Source organism: Lolium perenne, chromosome 3 (genome assembly GCF_019359855.2).
Source record: "Lolium perenne isolate Kyuss_39 chromosome 3, Kyuss_2.0, whole genome shotgun sequence".
NCBI classification, from domain to species: domain Eukaryota; kingdom Viridiplantae; phylum Streptophyta; class Magnoliopsida; order Poales; family Poaceae; genus Lolium; species Lolium perenne.
Window position 1 is genome coordinate 341897935 of NC_067246.2, and position 18370 is coordinate 341916304.

The 18370-nt window shown below is 45.9% G+C and overlaps 1 protein-coding gene across 1 annotated transcript; it reads left to right on the plus strand.

Annotated features, from left to right (window-relative positions):
• The first annotated feature begins 7671 nt into the window (after window positions 1-7671).
• Window positions 7672-12518, plus strand: LOC127346034 (probable Histone-lysine N-methyltransferase ATXR5). Its single transcript, XM_051372565.2, has 6 exons — window positions 7672-8124; window positions 8232-8324; window positions 10963-11186; window positions 11262-11362; window positions 11446-11658; window positions 11854-12518. Exons 1-6 carry the CDS (start codon window positions 7776-7778, stop codon window positions 12011-12013), a joined length of 1140 nt encoding a protein of 379 aa, XP_051228525.1. The 5' UTR covers window positions 7672-7775; the 3' UTR covers window positions 12014-12518.
• Window positions 12519-18370: the final 5852 nt, after the last annotated feature.

The window sequence follows — 18370 nt, forward strand, 5'->3', positions numbered from 1 at the left end:
TGACAAGTTGGAGATAAACCTTCTGACGAAATTAATTTTGCCGATGAGACATTGAAGCTCCTTCTTCGTGGTGGGTGGCTTCATCGTTCGCACTGCCTCTTGACTTTTCAGGCCGATCTCAATTCCATGTTCATGAACCAAGAAACCCAGGAACTGACCGGCCGTCACACCAAAGGCACACTTCTTTGGATTCATTCTTAGTCCGAACTTCCTAGTTCGGTCCAGGACGTGTCGCAAATCCTCCAAGTGTCCATCCATCGAAACAGACTTGACCACCACGTCATCGATGTAAATTTCCACCAATTTGCCGATTAAATCATGAAAGATGTAATTCATGGCTCTTTGGTATGTTGCGCCAGCATTCTTCAGTCCAAAAGTCATGACTACATATTCAAACAAGCCCACCGAGCCTGGCACTCTGAATGCAGTCTTGTGTATATCTTCTGGAGCCATAAAAATTTGGTTGTAGCCGGCATTGCCATCCATGAAACTTAAAATTTTATGACCAGCAGCTGCATTGATCAATGTCTCCGCTACTGGCATTGGATATTCATCCTTTGGAGTGGCACTATTGAGGTTCCGAAAATCTATGGCGACGCGCCATCAGCCATCCTTTTTCTCCATAGGTACGACATTGGAAATCCATTCAGCGTACCTGCATGTCCTGATGAACCCGGCGTCCAACATCTTCTGGATCTCCTTCTCGACTTCCACCAAGATTTCGGCCTTCATCTGTCGTGCTCGCTGCTGGAACGGCCGAAATCCTTTCTTCAGGGGGAGTCGATGCTCAATGATGCTCCTGTCTAACCCAGGCATCTCCGTATAATCCCATGCAAAACAATCTGGGTACTCTTTTAACAAGGCTATCATCAGGCCCCTGAGATGTGGATCTAACTTTTTGCTGATAAATGTTGGTCGTGGCTTATCCCCAGGACCAATGTCAATCTCTTCCAGCTCATCAGCTGATGTAAACCCATACCCCAGCTTTCCATCACCTGCTAGATCAATGCTGAACACAGGCAAAGTGTATGTTGAGGATAATTTTGGCCGATTGCTAGAATCGGCCTCCTTTTTCATCGCAATGCTCAAAGAGGGTCTACAACTTCTTGGTGCTTCACTATGGCTACGTGACATGCTCGAGATGAGACTCGTGCTTTTTATTTTTTGGGGCCGATCGCTGGGATCGGCCTTGCCACGTACACCTACTGATTTAGATCTTGCTACTCTGTCAGGCCGGTGGATAAGACCAGCCTCACCCCGTTTTTTGAAGCTTCGATGCGTTCACAACCGTCCAAACTGATTCCAGAGAGCGGCTCTTGGTTGTTTGCATCCCAAATATTCATGGCAGCTAGTGAGATCTCGATTGAGTCATCTGCCTGAACAACCTCCACTTCATCTCCATCCCACTGTATGATGCATTGGTGCATTGTGGATGGGATGCAACAGTTGGCGTGAATCCAATCCCTTCCTAGCAGGACAGCGTAATTGCTTTTGCTGTCGACGATGAAGAACGAGGTAGGTATGGTTTTTCGGCCTACGATCAGATCTACATTCAGAACACCTTTTGCTTCTGATGCTTGGCCGTTGAAATCGCTTAACGTGACGTTGGTCTTGATCAGATCGTCATTGGAGTGTCCCAAACGTCGTAGCATGGAATACGGCATTATGTTGACTGCCGCTCCCGTGTCAACCAACATCTTGCTGACAGGCTGCCCATCGATATAACCTTTTAGGTATAGAGCTTTCAAGTGCCTGTAGCTCCTCTCTCGTGGCTTCTCAAAGATCACTGGCCGTGGACCGCAGTCGAATTGAGCCACCGATACTTCCTCGTCTTTTGGAGCACAAAACTCTGACGGGAGTATAAACACCATGTTTGTATCAGCCGATGTCTCTGCATCGGCTTTTGTCTGTTTAGGGCGCCACACCTTCTTTGGCGGGCGCATCTCTGTCTCCAGCGTTTGCTGAATTTTCACGGCCAGATCGGGCCGTGCCTTCCTCAACATGTACAGGTACTGTGCTTCGGCTTCCTCCAGGTTTCGTAGCCGCTGCACCCTACGCTTCTGCGAATGGCTGAGTCCATCAGGGCACCACCTTGGCCGGTGGTACCTATCCTCTTCTTCATCTGACTCCTCGAAGTCTTCATCTTGAGACGACTCAGCTCGTTTGTCCTGAGGTGGGAGAGGCCCTAGACGCTTGAACACTGAAACTTCATTTGTTCCCTTCCTCTGCGGTCTACATTCTGGGCAGTTCTCGATTGTAGGCAATCGGCTCATTCCTGAGTCCCAACAGTGTTTAAAGAAGGGACAGTTCCAATGCCTATCCAAGTCTTCTTGCTCTCTATCATATCAACGATACCTCCTGTCATCTGCATCAGACCGACGATATCTTTCGTCATCCACGTCGTAGCGCCGACGTCGGTCATACTGCTGCTCATATTTGTTAAGGAGATGCGCGGAGAGTGGTCGTTGATACCGCACGCTTCTCACTTCTTCTTCTGTCAGGTACCGTCTGTTATCATATTGGGGCCGGTCGCGTGGATCGGCCTCCTCTTTCTTCTTGCCACGGGAGTGACTGCTTTCTGCTTTATCTTTGCTATGGCGGGTCCCAAGCCCTGCCATGTTGACACCAAAAGAGAAACCTGGCTCGCGTCTTAGGGAGTGACTGAGATCCACCATGTTGACGCCAGGAAACGGATGTGTGTCTACTTTCATGGCAAATTGTCCGAAGATTAATCGGCCTGACTCTATCGCCATTTGAATCTGTGCGCGCAACACTTTGCAGTCGTTGGTGGCGTGGGTGAACGTGTGATGCCATTTGCAGTATGGCCTACCGTTCATCTCTTGTGACGTAGGAATTTTGTGGCCTTCGGGTAACTTCAGCTGTTTCTCCTTCAGCAGCAAATCAAAAATTTGCTCAGTTTTGCTTAAATCAAAGTCAAACCCTTTTGGAGGCCCTGGTTGTTTCACCCATTTGCAGGACACGGGAACTGGCGTCCGAGTCCATTCAGCCACGGCGACTTCCTGATCTTCCGCAAGGTCTTCATCCTCCTCAGCGTCGACCAGGCCTATCGTGCGCTTGAACTTGTCTTGGTACAATTCTGGGTGGCGCTGTTCATACGAAGTTAGTCTCTGGACCATGTGCGCCAACGAATTGTACTCCACTTGGAACGTCAGATCCTTGAGTGGCGCTGCGAGGCCTGCCACGGCCAGCTCGACTGCTTCTTTCTCAGATAAATGAACCGAATAACATCGGTTCTTGACAGTTCTGAAACGTTGAATGTATTCAGACACCGTCTCTCCTCGCCTTTGCCGAACCTGCGTCAGATCGGCAATGCCTGCTTCGGTAGCTTCTGAATGATATTGTATGTGAAACTGCTCTTCCAGCTGCTTCCATGTCCGAACTGAATCTGGGGGTAGCGAGGTGTACCACCCAAAGGCTGGGCCCGTGAGAGATTGGGCAAAGAACCTCACACGTAGCGGTTCTGATGCTGAAACCATGCCCAACTGTGCCAAGTATCGGCTCACGTGCTCGATGGAGCTAGATCCTTCTGATCCACTGAATTTTGTGAAGTCAGGGAGCCGATACTTAGGTGGCAGCGGGATCAGGTCATACTCATTGGGATACGGCTTGGAATAGCCGATTGTTTTCTTCTTCGGCAGGATACCGAACTGATCTCTCAAGATTGCGCTGATCTGATCCACAGTAGGAGCTGTGGAGGTTGAGCTGTCCGGACTCGTTGTAGTGGCATATTTAGTTAGCCACGCCTGTTTCTCAGCATCTGCTCCAGAACTCCCTGCTGCTCCAGCAATCCCTCCTGCCGTAACCATCGCTCCTGCTCCGGCAATTCCTCCTGCCGAAGTTTAGATCGCGCGCGTCCAGTTGTTGCAGTCCGGCACGTATGTGCACACGTATCCATGTGGGATCTCCTTGGGCGGCTCGTACAAGAATTGGTAGTCGCCAGGATCACCTCCAACCTTGTAGACAACGTATGCCGGTGAACCTTGTTGCTGTGGAGCTGCCATCGCGAATGGCAGTGGTGGCCTGGTGTGGAATGGTATCTCTCCCTGATAAGTCCCTAAAGCAGGTCCTGACGGAGAATACTGATGTTTCATGATTTCTTGCACCACATGAAGCGCAACTCGCTCAAGCGTATTCACCAGGCTCTCAGAATGCCGATGTAGAGAATGAGCCACAGCATAGTTAATTTCTTGGCGCAGGGCTCTGGTCCGTTCCTCCGAAGGGAGAGACAGATCTAATCCCTCGAACGCGCCTTCGGGTGTGAATCCTTTGAACCTGATGCCGTGCGAACGGGTCTTCTCAAAAGAGCCGATGAGATCGGCTTCAAAGATGGCCTTCAGCTCATCGTATTTCTTCTTATGCTCTGCAGGTAGATCCTCGTACTTGATCAGTTCGTCCGACATCTTGGCTGCCGATGTTGACGTGGTTGTTGTAGAAAGTGTCCCACCGGGCGTGCCAGAATGTGTTGCCTGCCAAAACTCACCGGCGAGCAGTGGTTAAGCAACACGAAGAGCCGGGAGACTCCCAAGACCGCTTAGTGGGCCCTGGCGCCTCGCGTCGTCCCGCAAAGTCCCAGCACACGTCCTGGCGGTTGCAAGGGCGTGCCACCTGACCTATACCTGATCAGGAAGGTGTTGGATTGCTTCAACTAGTCTCCTGCATGGTAAACACGTAAACATTAAATACGAGCCCGATCGGCTCTCAGGTTGCCCTGTGGATCGGCTCAAAGAGCCGATCGCCCCATGGTTCACGTTGGATTTACGATGACATGGGGCTCCTGCTTGATCAAAACAAAGCTAAACCAATCTACGACAGTTTAGGGTTTTCACCGCATAATCGAAACATCCTACGCGTAGTTAGGCCTAGCAGATACGAAAGATGATGGAAACTATCCCTAAAAGAGGCCTAAAAACCAACGTTAAGTCAATTCCCGGAACATCCCTTATAGGAACGGTAAAACAACACCTCACGCACTACCGGATCATCCAACCCCAGCATAAGGCCTAATCATGCAGATATTAAACTAATCCTTGAAACAAGGAGCAACTATAACAGATTGGATCTACTAAGTAACGAATAAGCAAGGTGCTGCCCTTACACCTATTTAGGTGTAAGGACAGCTAGATATCGAGGGACGGCATTGCTAAGCAAATATGCATAAGAAAAGCATCAATGCAAGCCCCAAAACATCTACGATAAATAGTGCTACTCGCCATCAACAACGCTTCAGCACGAGTAACACAAGGTAATCGAATAAACGTGTACTGCCTAGATCGCAAGATGCGATCTAGGCAGCATGATGCTTACCCGGAAGAAACCCTCGAAATAAGGGGTGGCGATGCGCCTGGTTTGTGTTTGTTGTGAACGTGATTGTCCTCCTTTCTCAATAACCCTAGATACATATTTATAGTCCGTAGACTTTCTAACGTGGGAGTAATCCCAACCGTGCACGAGCCAAACTCTATCTTTTAATTCTAAATACGATCTAATAATATACAGATACACGGGCAATTTAGCCCAAACTCTCGTGCAAGGCCGCTTCAGATATCCTCCACGTGCATCTTCTTCAAGCCCCTCTCAATTACGGCCCATCTCCTGATTTGGCTAAAATCTGGGGATAACAGACGTATAAACTCTTCACGCTCTAGCATCACGCCTAATACCCGCACCAATCTACCGTATTCATTACTTCCAAAATATGAAAAAAATGCGTGACACAATAATACCATTGGTATCTCTCCACGCGGGTGGTCAACTGACACCTCCACGACACGTGAACGTACCACCTCTAACTTTTTTCCCGCGCTCCTAACAAGTTTGCGTAATTACAAAAATTTATAAACTCTTTGCGCCACGGCACCGCACATAACTCCCGTATCTGTTCCTGCGTGTTTTCTTAAAGTGGCAACTATGCGAAACATACAAATGACATATTCATGTAAGACGTTTAAATTCTTCGCGCCATAGCAGCGCCCCCTCAAAGACGTATAAACTCTTCGCGCCATGGCATCATGAACTTTTATCGCCAATATTATGACATGGGGGCATCCTGCATCAAGCTACAACCATTGATCATCCAAAGTAGTAAATGGCACATTCATAAAAGATCTTCAAAACAACAACATCATCAATTCATGAGGATTAAGATACAGCCATCATCATCTAAAGTACTAAATGACACATGTTAATAAGATTTTGAAAAAGATATACACGAGTAAAGAAGGAAGAAAACGCAACGGGGCCATAACCTAGCACTGGCAAAAAAAATTAGGGAGACGATGCGATTTCAAAACTTTGGGAAAAAGCCACCTAAAATTGCTTGAAATTAATACTAGCATCTATCTTTTTCCAGCCAAATAATTCCTACATCTGGCATTTATTGAATATTTCCAAAACATGAAACATATAGCCTGGAGCAATAATAAATGATTGTATCTTAGTATCGTGCAAGATTTGCAAACAATAAATGTTGGAGATTAACAACGTCTATCTTTTCCAGCGAGACAATTCTACTTTCGGTATTTGTTAATTATTTCCAAAATATAATAGTACCGTTGGTATTTCTCGCACCGAGAGCCTGTGTTTCTTTTCAAGATTTGAAAACAATAAATGCTCGAGATTAATAACGAATATCTTTTCCAGCGAATTGTTCTAATTATTGGCATTATTAATTGCTTCCAAAATATGAAAAACAAATACGTACCTAACACAATAATACGGTAATACCGTTGGTATCTCTCACGCGAGTGGTGAACTTACACCGCCACCACGACACTTGAAAGTACCACCTCTAACATTTTTTTCCCACGCTCCCAACAAGTTTGCGTAATTTAAAAAATGCATACACTCTTCGCGCCACGGCACCGCACATAACTCCCGTATCCATTTCCCGCGGGTTCTCTTATAGCGGCTACCACGCGGCACATAAAAATGACATACGTGTGTAAGACGTATAAACTCTTCGCGCTCTAGCATCACGCCTAATACCCGCACCAACCTCCCGTATCCATTACTACCAACATTTGAAAAAAAATGCGCGCGCGACACAATAATACCGTTGGTATCTCTCCACGCGGGCGGGTGGTCAACTGACACCGCCACGGCACATGAACGTACCACCTCTAACTTTTTCATGTGCTCCCGACAAGTTTGTGTAATTACAAAAATGTATAAACTCTTCGCGCCACGACACCGCACATAACTCCCGTATCCATTTCCCGCGTGTTTTCAAAGCGGCAACTACGTGGCACATACAAATGACATATTCATGTAAGACGTTTAAATTCTTCGCGCCATAGCAGCGCCCCCTCAAAGACGTATAAACTCTTCGCGCCATGGCATCGTGAACTTTTACCGCGCGCATTATGACATGGGGGCATCCTGCATCAAACTACAACCATTGATCATCCAAAGTACTAAATGACACATTCGTAAAAGATCTTCAAAACAACACCAACATCATCAATCTTGGAGGGTCAAGATACATCCATCATCTAAAGTACTAAATGACACATGCCAATAAGATTTTGGAAAAGATATACACGAGTAAAGAAGGAAGAAAACGCAACGGGGCCAGAGGCCAGAGAGGAAGATTTTACTAACGGTCACCTCCAGCTTGCCTCTATTTACATCTCCTCTCCTCTCGGTGCTTCTCTTCTCTGTCCCGTCGCGACGCCCACGGCATTCGTCCCGACGCAGGCCGGACTGAGGAGCCCACCGCCGTCACCCCCAGCCTTCCACCACCCCTCTCTCCACCCATGGGCCGCCGCGCGCCGTCGTCAGCGGCGACGTCCTCGCCGGAGCTGCGGAGGAAGCGGACGGCGGCCGCGCCGCCCGGCTCGCCGCCGGAGCCGCGGCGGTACTGCTCGATCTCCGACGTGATGCGCCGGTCGCGCCCCGTGAACGCGCCGCCGCCCGTGGCGCGCCCGCGGTACGAGGTGGTCCTCTGCGAGGCCTGCGGCGCGGGGGACCGCGACGAGGAGCTGCTCCTCTGCGACCTCTGCGACCGGGGCCGCCACACATACTGCCTGCGCCCCATCCTCGCCGCCGTCCCGCTCGGCCCCTGGCTCTGCCCCGACTGCGCGCCGCCACCCAAGCCCATCATCCGTAAGCCCCTCCTTCCCCGCCCAAATTCCCGTTTTTCTTTCCCTTTGCCGATTTTCGTTTCGTCTGGCTGACTGTTTTCTTGGGTGGTGGATGGCCGGGGGTGCTAGATTTCCCGCTGAAGCAGAAGAAGATCGTGGATTTCTTCAGGATTCAGAAGGGCGCCGACGAACCCCAGCCGGCGAAATGCGGCCTTCCGCAAGGTAATTTCGCGTTTCTTCGCTTCAACGGTAGTTTAATTGTTGGCTCATGGACACCGGTTTGATTGGGAATCGGTGATGAGGAATCATCTCCACTTGTTTACCATACTACATTGCTGTCTGCTGGTCATATTATGTTGCAGTGCCAATAGTTTATCTATCTGATATATGACTGATTAGAATGCACATCTGGTATGAGGAAAAATTATATTTTTGGGGTGGGTGTGATATGTTGATGTGGGAATTGTTTTGGTTGCATTGGCTAACCGGTCGGTAAACGTTAGAATATATAGTATCCTGCATACATCAGTAAATCGGAATTTGTAGAGCTATCACTGCCTAGTATGCGCGGGAAAGCTATCTCTGCCAGAAATGCGCAGGAAGGCCATTTCTACGGGAAATGCGTGGGAAAATATTGTTGAAGAAAAAAAAATTCATAGTCGTATCACACTCTTTCGTTGTAGTAATAGGAATGTTTTATTGGAATAGATTGGTCAGTTCTAGTGAAGTGGGATTTCTAGTTAATGAGCAGCACAATGAGGTATCACCGCCGCAATTGCGCGGGAAAACTATCGCAGCCAGAGTTACGCGGGAAAACTACTGCTACTGGAAAGCATTATTAAAGAATCATTAATTTTTCATCTTAATAGTTCATTTTAGTAATAGGAATCTTTTATTATTGAAATGGGTTATTCAAGCATGCATGAATTGACCGAGTTTATTAATTTCGTGGGATTCATGACATCAGCCAAAATTAACAAACCTTTTGTAATTAGTTTACCTTTTAGCTATCTTGTTATGGGAAATAGTTTGCTACCGACCCAGCTCACCCCCATCCAGCCATTAGATCGGAGTACAGGAGATATGTAGTTATGGGAGATGAATTAGGTTAAATTGGAAGGCGTTTTTTTCACACCTCTGTAGCACCTAAAATAGTAGGAAAGTGTTTTTTTTAAACAAGGGGCGCACTTTATTCATACTTCAAAAACAGATACATTGTTTATTACATCATTCAATACTGATGGTGGTGGGTCACCATCCCACAAAATTACTACCAGAATCAGAGCTTAATCTAGCTAAATTATGCGCCACCTTGTTGCCCTCATGTGGACAGTGCTGAAAGGATATTAATCTAATACTTTGTGAAATCTGAAAACAATCCGCTAATATAGCAGTATATGGAGTCTATATCTCATCAGTTCCGTTGCAAGCGTTCATCAGCTCTAGGTTGTCAGACTCAACAATGGTTGGCGAGCATCCTATATCTTCCAGCAAGCTCAATCCATGTCTCAAAGCCAATGCTTCTGCAATAGATACATCAAGTATATTCATCAAAGTCCATACCCTCCCACTATTGCTTGTCCGCGATCATTCCGAATGACAGCCGCAGCTGCCCCTTGACCATTAGGAAAATATGCTCTGTCCACATTCAATATATAGTGACGAGGTGGGGGCTTACACCATGAAACCTCCTTTGGATTTGCTGCCGCCGAAGCCAGTCCAAAGTTCCTAGATAGTGCTTGGATAGCGAAAGCTGAGTTAGCCGCAGGAGCTACTCGTTCTCCTTTAACTGCTTCTCGTCGCTGTCACCATATGTACCAAGCTGGCACAGGCACAGTTTCCTTTAGCCCTAGCTGGCGAAGAATTGGTGACTTAGTTTTGGTATCCCGCAATATTTCCTCCAGGATCCTGCCTGATCGGTCCACCTCTAAAGCCTGATTGATAAAGCCATCTAAACCCAGAGTTCTCCACACTTCCTTTGGTTGCTTGCATACAAAAATCAGATCTCTAATATCTTCGACTGCTTGCTTTCAAATTGGGCATTGTGGTGACACCTTGATGTGTCTATTCGTAGAATTCCCATTCCAGGAACCAAGTCATGCAGTGAGGGCCAAATATTTTTTTTTATCTTGGCCGGTACCTGTAGTTTCCATACAATGTCCCAAACAGGATAGTGATTCGCTGTACCTTGACCATCTTGGTGTCTTACTCGTCCTCCAAACTGATGAGTCCATTCAGTATAATACGCAGGCCTTACAGAAAAACTAAAGCTTTTAGTTTTATGCCAAGCAACAAAATCCTCTTCCAAGTTTGAGCTGATTGGAATCTGTAAAATATGCTGCACTTCCAAAGGATTGAAAGTAAGAATTATTTTGTCCCATTGTCCAGTAGCTGGGTCAATTAGTTCATCTACTGTACGTAACAAACTCTGACCAAAAGGAGTGTCAATTTTCTGAGATAAACTTCCTGTGATCCAATGGTCCTTCCATATGTTAATGCACCTTCCATTCCCTACCCTCTAAATATGGCCTCTTCTAAAGGTTTGCAAACCACTGATGATACTCTGCCATGTGAAAGAAGAGCCCTTCTTTGGTCCAGCATTTAGCAAGTTCCCGTCTGGAAAATATTTGGCAAGAATAACTGAAGAACATAGGGTGTTTGGTTGACATATTAATCTCCAAGTTTGCTTCCAGTATTCCTATTTCTCACTGATCTTGGTCAAACGCATCAATGTTTTTAATGTTCCCATGTGCCATACTGAATAAATAATTGAACAAAATTTACATATATTAGCCTGTCTATCCAATTAAGCTGCTGAAGTGTCGTCTTAACAATACAATTTTACTTCATGCTTGTACAGAGGCTAAGAGGCGAAGGAGGCGTTCTATTGTTATGATGAAGAAGAAACGGAAGATGCTTCCATTTGTCCCAACTGAAGACAGAGTTCAAAGGCTCAAACAAATGGCTTCTGCAGCCACTGCTTTGACATCTTCTAAGATGGAGTTCAGCAATGAGTTAACTTATGTTCCTAGTATGGCCCCTAAATCTGCCAACCAAGCAAAACTGGAGGAAGGTGGTATGCAGGTTAGTTTTCTACTTATAACAGTACTATATTTTTGGACCTCTTGGCGCCTAACGATAGACTCCTTGACTTTGAAGGTTCTGACGAAAGAGGATAAAGAAACCATAGAACTTTGCCGAAACATGCAGAAAAGAGGAGAATGCCCTCCGCTTCTTGTGGTTTTTGATTCACACGAGGGGTACTTTCTTGGATTCATTATACTTGTAACATTTTTATATTTTTCAGTATAGAGGAATTGAACTAATACATATTTATTTTCAGCTTCACTGTGCAGGCTGATGGGGATATCAAAGATATGACCTTCTTAGCGGAATACGCTGGCGATGTTGATTTTCTAGAGAACAGGGCAAATGATGACTGTGATAGTATAATGACCCTGCTGTCGACCGCTGATCCTTCCAAGAAGCTTGTTATTTGCCCTGACAAACGTGGGAACATAGCTCGCTTCATTAATGGCATCAACAACCACACTCCGTAAGTACTCACCACATATCCTTGTGTTAGTTGGATTTTTACACTATGATCAGCATTTGCGTTGTTAAGCATCATTTTTTCCTAGCAATCTATTTTCTTTGTGCATTCTTTCAGAATTTGTTTCAAATAATCTGTATTATGCTCTGAAAGTGAGCAAGTCCTATATCAGTCTAATATTTTGTTTAACACATGCAGAGATGGCAAGAAGAAGCAGAACGTGAAATGTGTGAGGTACAGCATCGACGGCGAGAGCCATGTCCTGCTGGTGGCCTGCCGTGATATCGCCTGTGGAGAGAAGCTGTACTACGATTACAATGGACATGAATATGCGTATCCAACGCATCATTTCATTTGACAGTTCCCAATTTTTTTGACATGCCCAACATTCAGAAGAGGATAGGGATTAATGGCGGCATTTTCAGCATTGCCGGCGAAATCCAATAACTTATATACAGTTTGATTTCCAGAGGGGGTCCCCGGATGGTGGAAAAGGATAGGTGCTGGTGTTGTTAGTGGCGAAAGTGTTCATTTGGCCATGGAGAGAAGACAAATGGGATCTCATTAATTTTTTCATTTTTATTGCGTAGTTCCTGCTCACCTTGAGTCTTTCAGGGATCAATATCCCTTTCTATAGGAGTATATATATCCTCCCATGTCTCTATATCTATCTATGAGTAGTTGCTCCCAATTAGAGGCACATCTGAAATTGGGAAAAAAATATTTCACCCCGTTTATTGGGTGGTGTTGCTCTGTTAAATTTGTGTAATCGGATCAAATTCTTATTGAAAAATTTATACTGGTGCAAATGTGTTTTTTATGAGTGATGTGATGTGGCTATACATTTGCTTGTTATTTTTCCACTTCCCAATGTGCAAAACAATTTGGCTTACCTGGTGATCCTTAAGGTCGAGCTTAAGTTTAAGTGCAAGTTTTCCTTAAGCTTTTTTTTTTCTCAAGCTTGTGTGGGCTGTCTAAAAGGAACATCAAATAAATTTCCTCTCTCCTCTCTTTTGCATGTAGCTATATAAAAAAACAAGTTATATGTTCTTTTCCTTGTGAGTAGCATGCTACCAACGTGCAATTACACAACCGAAAATTCGGAGTTCTGCAAAAGATTGATGGCAACATAGCATGCTCTTAGAGAGAAAAACTTGGGTGATGTTTTTAGTTTTTTCTCTTGATTTTCAGATCTCTTGCTCTCTTTGGTAAATTACAGTTGTGGCACAGCCCCAGGGTTAATAAGGCTAGGGTTTTGGTCCGTGTCCAGACCTATGAAGTTGCTTTGGTCCCGGGATCGCTGGTTACGGAAGTTGTTGCTAGACTTGAGATATGGGTAGGTCATGGACTTACATTATGGCTATTGGCAATGAGGATCGACGTGCACGTTTGGAACCCGGCTACGGGTGAGGTCGACATCTCACCCATCCATGATTGCTTATATGAACGTAAAATGTGTATTACATTATGGCTATTGGCAATGTGTTAGATACATTTGTACAATATCCTTATGAACGTAAAATGTGTTAGATACATTTGTATATTAGGTGTCAATTTTTCCAAGCAATCAATTTTCGTTCTGCAATTATTTTGGAATTTGTTTGATTTTTTTATTATGTCCTGAAAGATAGCATGTCCAGATTATGGTCGCCAGGGTTTTGGATTACAATTTTGATGTGCTCAGCAGGTTTGGAAGTTGCTGCGGCGGCGCCAGCGGCTAGGAAGTCGGAAGACAGCGGACGTGGCGAGGGTGGTGACGGCGACCGAAGCCACGGCCTAGACTGCCTTACCAGCCACTGGCGGCGGTGGATTCGGGATGGCGAGCACTGCAGGCAACGAAGGCGGCGCATGAGAGGAATCGTACCTGGATGAGAGACGGGATTCGTTGCATGGGCGACGAGTTGGAGATGGCCCTGTTGAAGTTGGTGCCGCGGCGCTAATTCTACCCGATCTCTGCCACTGGATCCACCCCTTCTTCGCCACCGTATCGCTTGGGCCCGACTGCACCCTGCCCCAAGCCTATCAGCAGCATGTATTTGATTCTTCCCTGCCCGAGGTTATCACCTTCCCCGATTTTTTATCTCATTCTTTTTTCCTGTTAGATTCTCCTCTGTGTGGCGATGGGGGTGTTAGATTTTCCGATGAAGCATGTCGAGATAAGGTATTTCTTCGGGATTCAGAAGGACATCGATGAACTATTCGTTGGTTGTTATACGGCTATGTCTGGGTAATAGTGACGAGGAATCGCCACATGCTGATCATCCTACATTACACTGCATTTCATTTATTTGAACATGCCTGATTACGATTAGAATGCACATCTGCTAGAAGTGAAACTTATACTACTATGTTTTAGTTGTATGTCGATTCTGGGACCGTTTTGGTTGCATGTCTGGTCGGCCTATACAAAATATTCTCCAGTGAATTGAAATATATCTAGGTAACGAATAATGCAGTAAGCAAGAACCCCGAAATTGCGCGGAAAAGATATCGCCACCAGAATTACGCGGGAAAGCTATCGTCAGAAAAGGTTTTTGTTTTATTATGCTTCTAACATTTTCATGCTTTTCATTATAGATGGATTAAACTAATGCACAATTATTTTCAGCTTCACTTTGCATGCTGATGCATATATTAAGGATATCTCCAGCAATTTGTGGTATACATAGACAAATCTATCCGGCGAAGTGCCTTTGTCACAGGCCTTGTCGTATAGATGGAAGCAAGAAGGCACAGAGTTAGCAATGAAGAAAAAACTCAGTCAATGAGAGAAGATAATCTTAAACCAACTACGAAAATGGGTCCAATAATAAAAAAAGGAAACTTATGCGTGAGACACCTACAAAAGGTTGATTAGCAAGCTATGCGGTGATTACTATGCCAACCATTTCCTGGAGGACTCAAAAAAGAGGGAGATGAGAATGATAAACAAAAGGAAATTGAGGAGGAACAAGAAGAAACGAAGATGATGAAGCTGAGGGGGAGGATAAAGCTGCAGAGGAACATTTTTTGAGGACCTCGCCATCATAACGGTCTAAAAACCCTTCATCAAATACTTGTAAAAGATCAAATGGGAAGGACAAACATTTGGACAAACACTGTATGTATTGAAGTTCGTGATCTCAATACTGCTGCTGGTGTGGCAGTAACAGTAGAAGTTGATGCAGGAGAAGCCATCATCCGTTATGTCGAGTATATGTATGAGAAACATGATGGTACACAGATGATTCGTGGAAGAATTCTGCAAAAATCCACAAACTGTCCTTGGCAATGCTGCAAATGAAAGGAAGTTTTTTCTTTGCCAATGTTCCCTTTGGTCCACAAGTGCAAAAAAGAGCTTTTAGAAGAGGAAAACCACTTCTGAACTTGGAAGCATATGCTCCTGGTACCCGAGAAATCATTTCAAAACGTCAACAAAAATCTGAACCACGCCAAGTTTCGCGGAAAATTGACATTTTGTGTGTTCTGTGTGAAAAAATGAAGAAATGTCTCTTGAAAAGCTTTTTTAAGCACACAAATTTGTCTTTTTTGCACACAACACAAATCTGTTTTTCGCGAACCGACTTCATATTTTTTTGATATTTTAAAATATGTTCAAAAATTATTTCAAAAACCGAGAGCATATGCTCCCGGGTGCAAACGCCTCGTCCATTTAGAAGCTATTAGGATGGAGAGGGCTGATGCAGAGGATATGAAGATGGTTTGCCACTGAAGTATATTTGCAATTGCAAAGGCTTAAAATGTCGTGGGGAAGGTGCCTATTTTCCCTCCCTTTTAATAAATTGGGCACTAGTACTTGTAGTTGTTATGAGGAGCAGGAATCAGCTTCGTCTTCGAGAATATTACGTACAATACAATGTTCATGCCTTTCTATATATAAGACCTATGTTTTTCTCCCGAGTGGAAGGTAAAGGGACCTAAGTCTGGAGGAAATGTAGGCCTGAAGCCTTATATGGTATGCCATTTGCCTTCATATATGAATATACTGGTGATGTTGAGTATTTGGAGAATAGGGCAAATGACGATGCTTTAAGAAACCTTATTGCTTTTCTTTGACAAATGTGGAAACGTTGCCGAGTTTATCTAAGGCATTTACAACCACACTTTGTAAGTAGTCACCGACATCCATATGAATCTAAAATGTGTTAGATACATTTGTACAATATCCTTATGAACGTAAAATGTGTTAGATACATTTGTATATTAGGTGTCAATTTTTCCAAGCAATCAATTTTCGTTTTGCAATTATTTTGGAATTTGTTTGATTTTTTTTATTATGTCCTGAAAGATAGCATGTCCAGATTATGGTCGCCAGGGTTTTGGATTACAATTTTGATGTGCTCAGCAGGTTTGGAAGTTGTTGCGGCGGCGCCAGCGGCTAGGAAGTCGGAAGACGGCGGACGTGGCGAGGGTGGTGACGGCGACCGAAGCCACAACCTGGACTGCCTTACCAGCCACTGGCGGCGGTGGATTCGGGATGGCGAGCACTGCAGGCAACGAAGGCGGCGCATGAGAGGAATCGTACCTGGATGAGAGACGGGATTCGTTGCATGGGAGACGAGTTGGAGATGGCCCTGTTGAAGTTGGTGCCGCGGCGCTAATTCTACCCGATCTCTGCCACTGGATCCACCCCTTCTTCGCCGCCGTATCGCTTGGGCCCGACTGCACCCTGCCCGAAGCCTATCAGTAGCATGTATTTGATTCTTCCCTGCCCGAGGTTATCACCTGCCCCGATTTTTAATCTCATTCTTTTTTCATGTTAGATTCTCCTCTGTGTGGCGATGGGGGTGTTAGATTTTCCGATGAAGCATGTCGAGATAAGGTATTTCTTCGGGATTCAGAAGGAGATCGATGAACTATTCGTTGGTTGTTATACGGCTATGTCTGGGTAATAGTGACGAGGAATCGCCACATGCTGATCATCCTACATTACACTGCATTTCGTTTATTTGAACATGCCTGATTACAAGTAGAATGCACATCTGCTAGAAGTGAAACTTATACTACTATGTTTTAGTTGTATGTCGATTCTGGGACCGTTTTTGTCGTCGTGGTGAACGAGCAGATACCATGGGATGGCTTAAGTTGGGGCCGAATGTGCGCTAGAGGATTCTGGGGAGGGTTTGCGATAAGATTGGACGAACTTCCGGATGCTTTCCTCAAGAACACAACCAAGGGTAGCGAAACAAGAAGAAGAACACACGGAAGAACTTTGCTCTAGATCTTTCTCTTTATTGCTCTTAGCAAGTTACAAGTTTATGGCTACAGCATAACAGCTTACACTTGATCCTCAGAATGTATGTATTAGGTCGTGCCCGTAATGGGGCTACCCACTCTCCTTATATAGGGGAGAGGTGGCTTACATGGCAAGAAACCCTAATGGCATCTAATAGCATCTGATGGCATCTAATGGCATCTTTGACTAGACAAACTACTTTTACAAAGCTACTTTAGTCATAAACGGCGGCGCCGGCTTCTTTAATCAGGGAGGCTGACGTCCTGCGGCTGCTTTTGGCGTCATCCTCCACTTTTGGCGTCAGGGCTTCGTTTAAACCTACTTTGCTTAGCTCATCCTTGTCTTCTTGCTCTGGGAGAATCTTTGACTAGCCTCGCCGACAGGCTCTTCTTACCGGTAACCCGGTGTCTTCTTTATCCGGTTCCGGTATACCCCTCTTGGAGATACCGGCTTAGCTTTACTTAGCCAAATTCTTAGTTTCGACCTCCGGTATCAATATTAAACCGGTATCTTGATGGCTCAAACCATCCGGTTTGGCATGCCTTTGGCATACCGGGGGTCATCCCCCGAACATTAGTCCCCGAAGCTGGTATAGTCTGGTGGATTCTATCCAACAGACCATGCCAGGTTCCCATATCTTAAGGTACCGGTTTAATCTTTCCGGTGGTCAGCTTTGTTTCCGGCATCTTTGCCGAAGTCACGTCTTTTCTCTCTTTGCAAAGTGTTCTCCGGTATCTCATTCTCCGGTGTCTTAGACATTAACTCTCTCCTCGGCGAAGTCGAGAATTTCTCGGGTACAGTGCCTGTTAGTGACATGCGCACTGTACCTGACCGCGCCAGTGTTAGGGGTCACTTCCCTTCGGCTCCCGCGCCCTCATTAAATGCGGCATACCGGATCCGGGCGGCCGTTTTGGATCCGTGCGGCGAGCCTGTAGCCTTTGCTTTTTCGCACGTGTATCGTCGTGCCACGTGGCGGCCCACGAGGCGAACCGCCGCGGCCCAGCGGTTGCCAGCCCACTAAGTCCTCCTCCTATAAATGGGGGAGTTGCTTCTTCTTCCTCTTTTCTTCGCACTTCTCCAGTTCCTTGCGCACTCAGAGCTCTTGCCCTCTTACGCCCTCGCCATTCCCGTTCATCGCCGGAGCTCCGCCGCCCCAGCAAACTTCCGCAGCCGCTCCGCTAGGCCTCGCCAAGCTCCGCCGCGCGGAGATTCCCCGCAGTGCTGCTGCCGCGAGTGCAGCGCTCGTGTTCCAAGGAGTTCCTCTTCGCCTCCCCGTCGCCGGACTTCCCCAGCAACGTCGAGCTTTCTGCCCCACCGGTGAACTTCTTCCTCTACGCCTCTGCTGCCTCAGGTTAGGATGGATTCTCCTCTACTCATCTCCTTTCCGCTTTTCAGATCTTGGGCCGATAGTGTATTTACTTCCCCTTTTCTTTCGTTTTTTCTCTTACTCGTAGATCTTCGCGCGAGGGTAGATCTGGG

Excerpts from the sequence above, each read along its gene's own strand:
- LOC127346034 (XM_051372565.2), top strand. The coding sequence starts at position 7,776 with ATGGGCCGCCGCGCGCCGTCGTCAGCGGCGACGTCCTCGCCGGAGCTG. Across the intron at positions 8,325-10,962 it reads GAAATGCGGCCTTCCGCAAG|AGGCTAAGAGGCGAAGGAGG; the intron begins GTAATTTCGCGT and ends ATGCTTGTACAG. Across the intron at positions 11,659-11,853 it reads GGCATCAACAACCACACTCC|AGATGGCAAGAAGAAGCAGA; the intron begins GTAAGTACTCAC and ends TAACACATGCAG.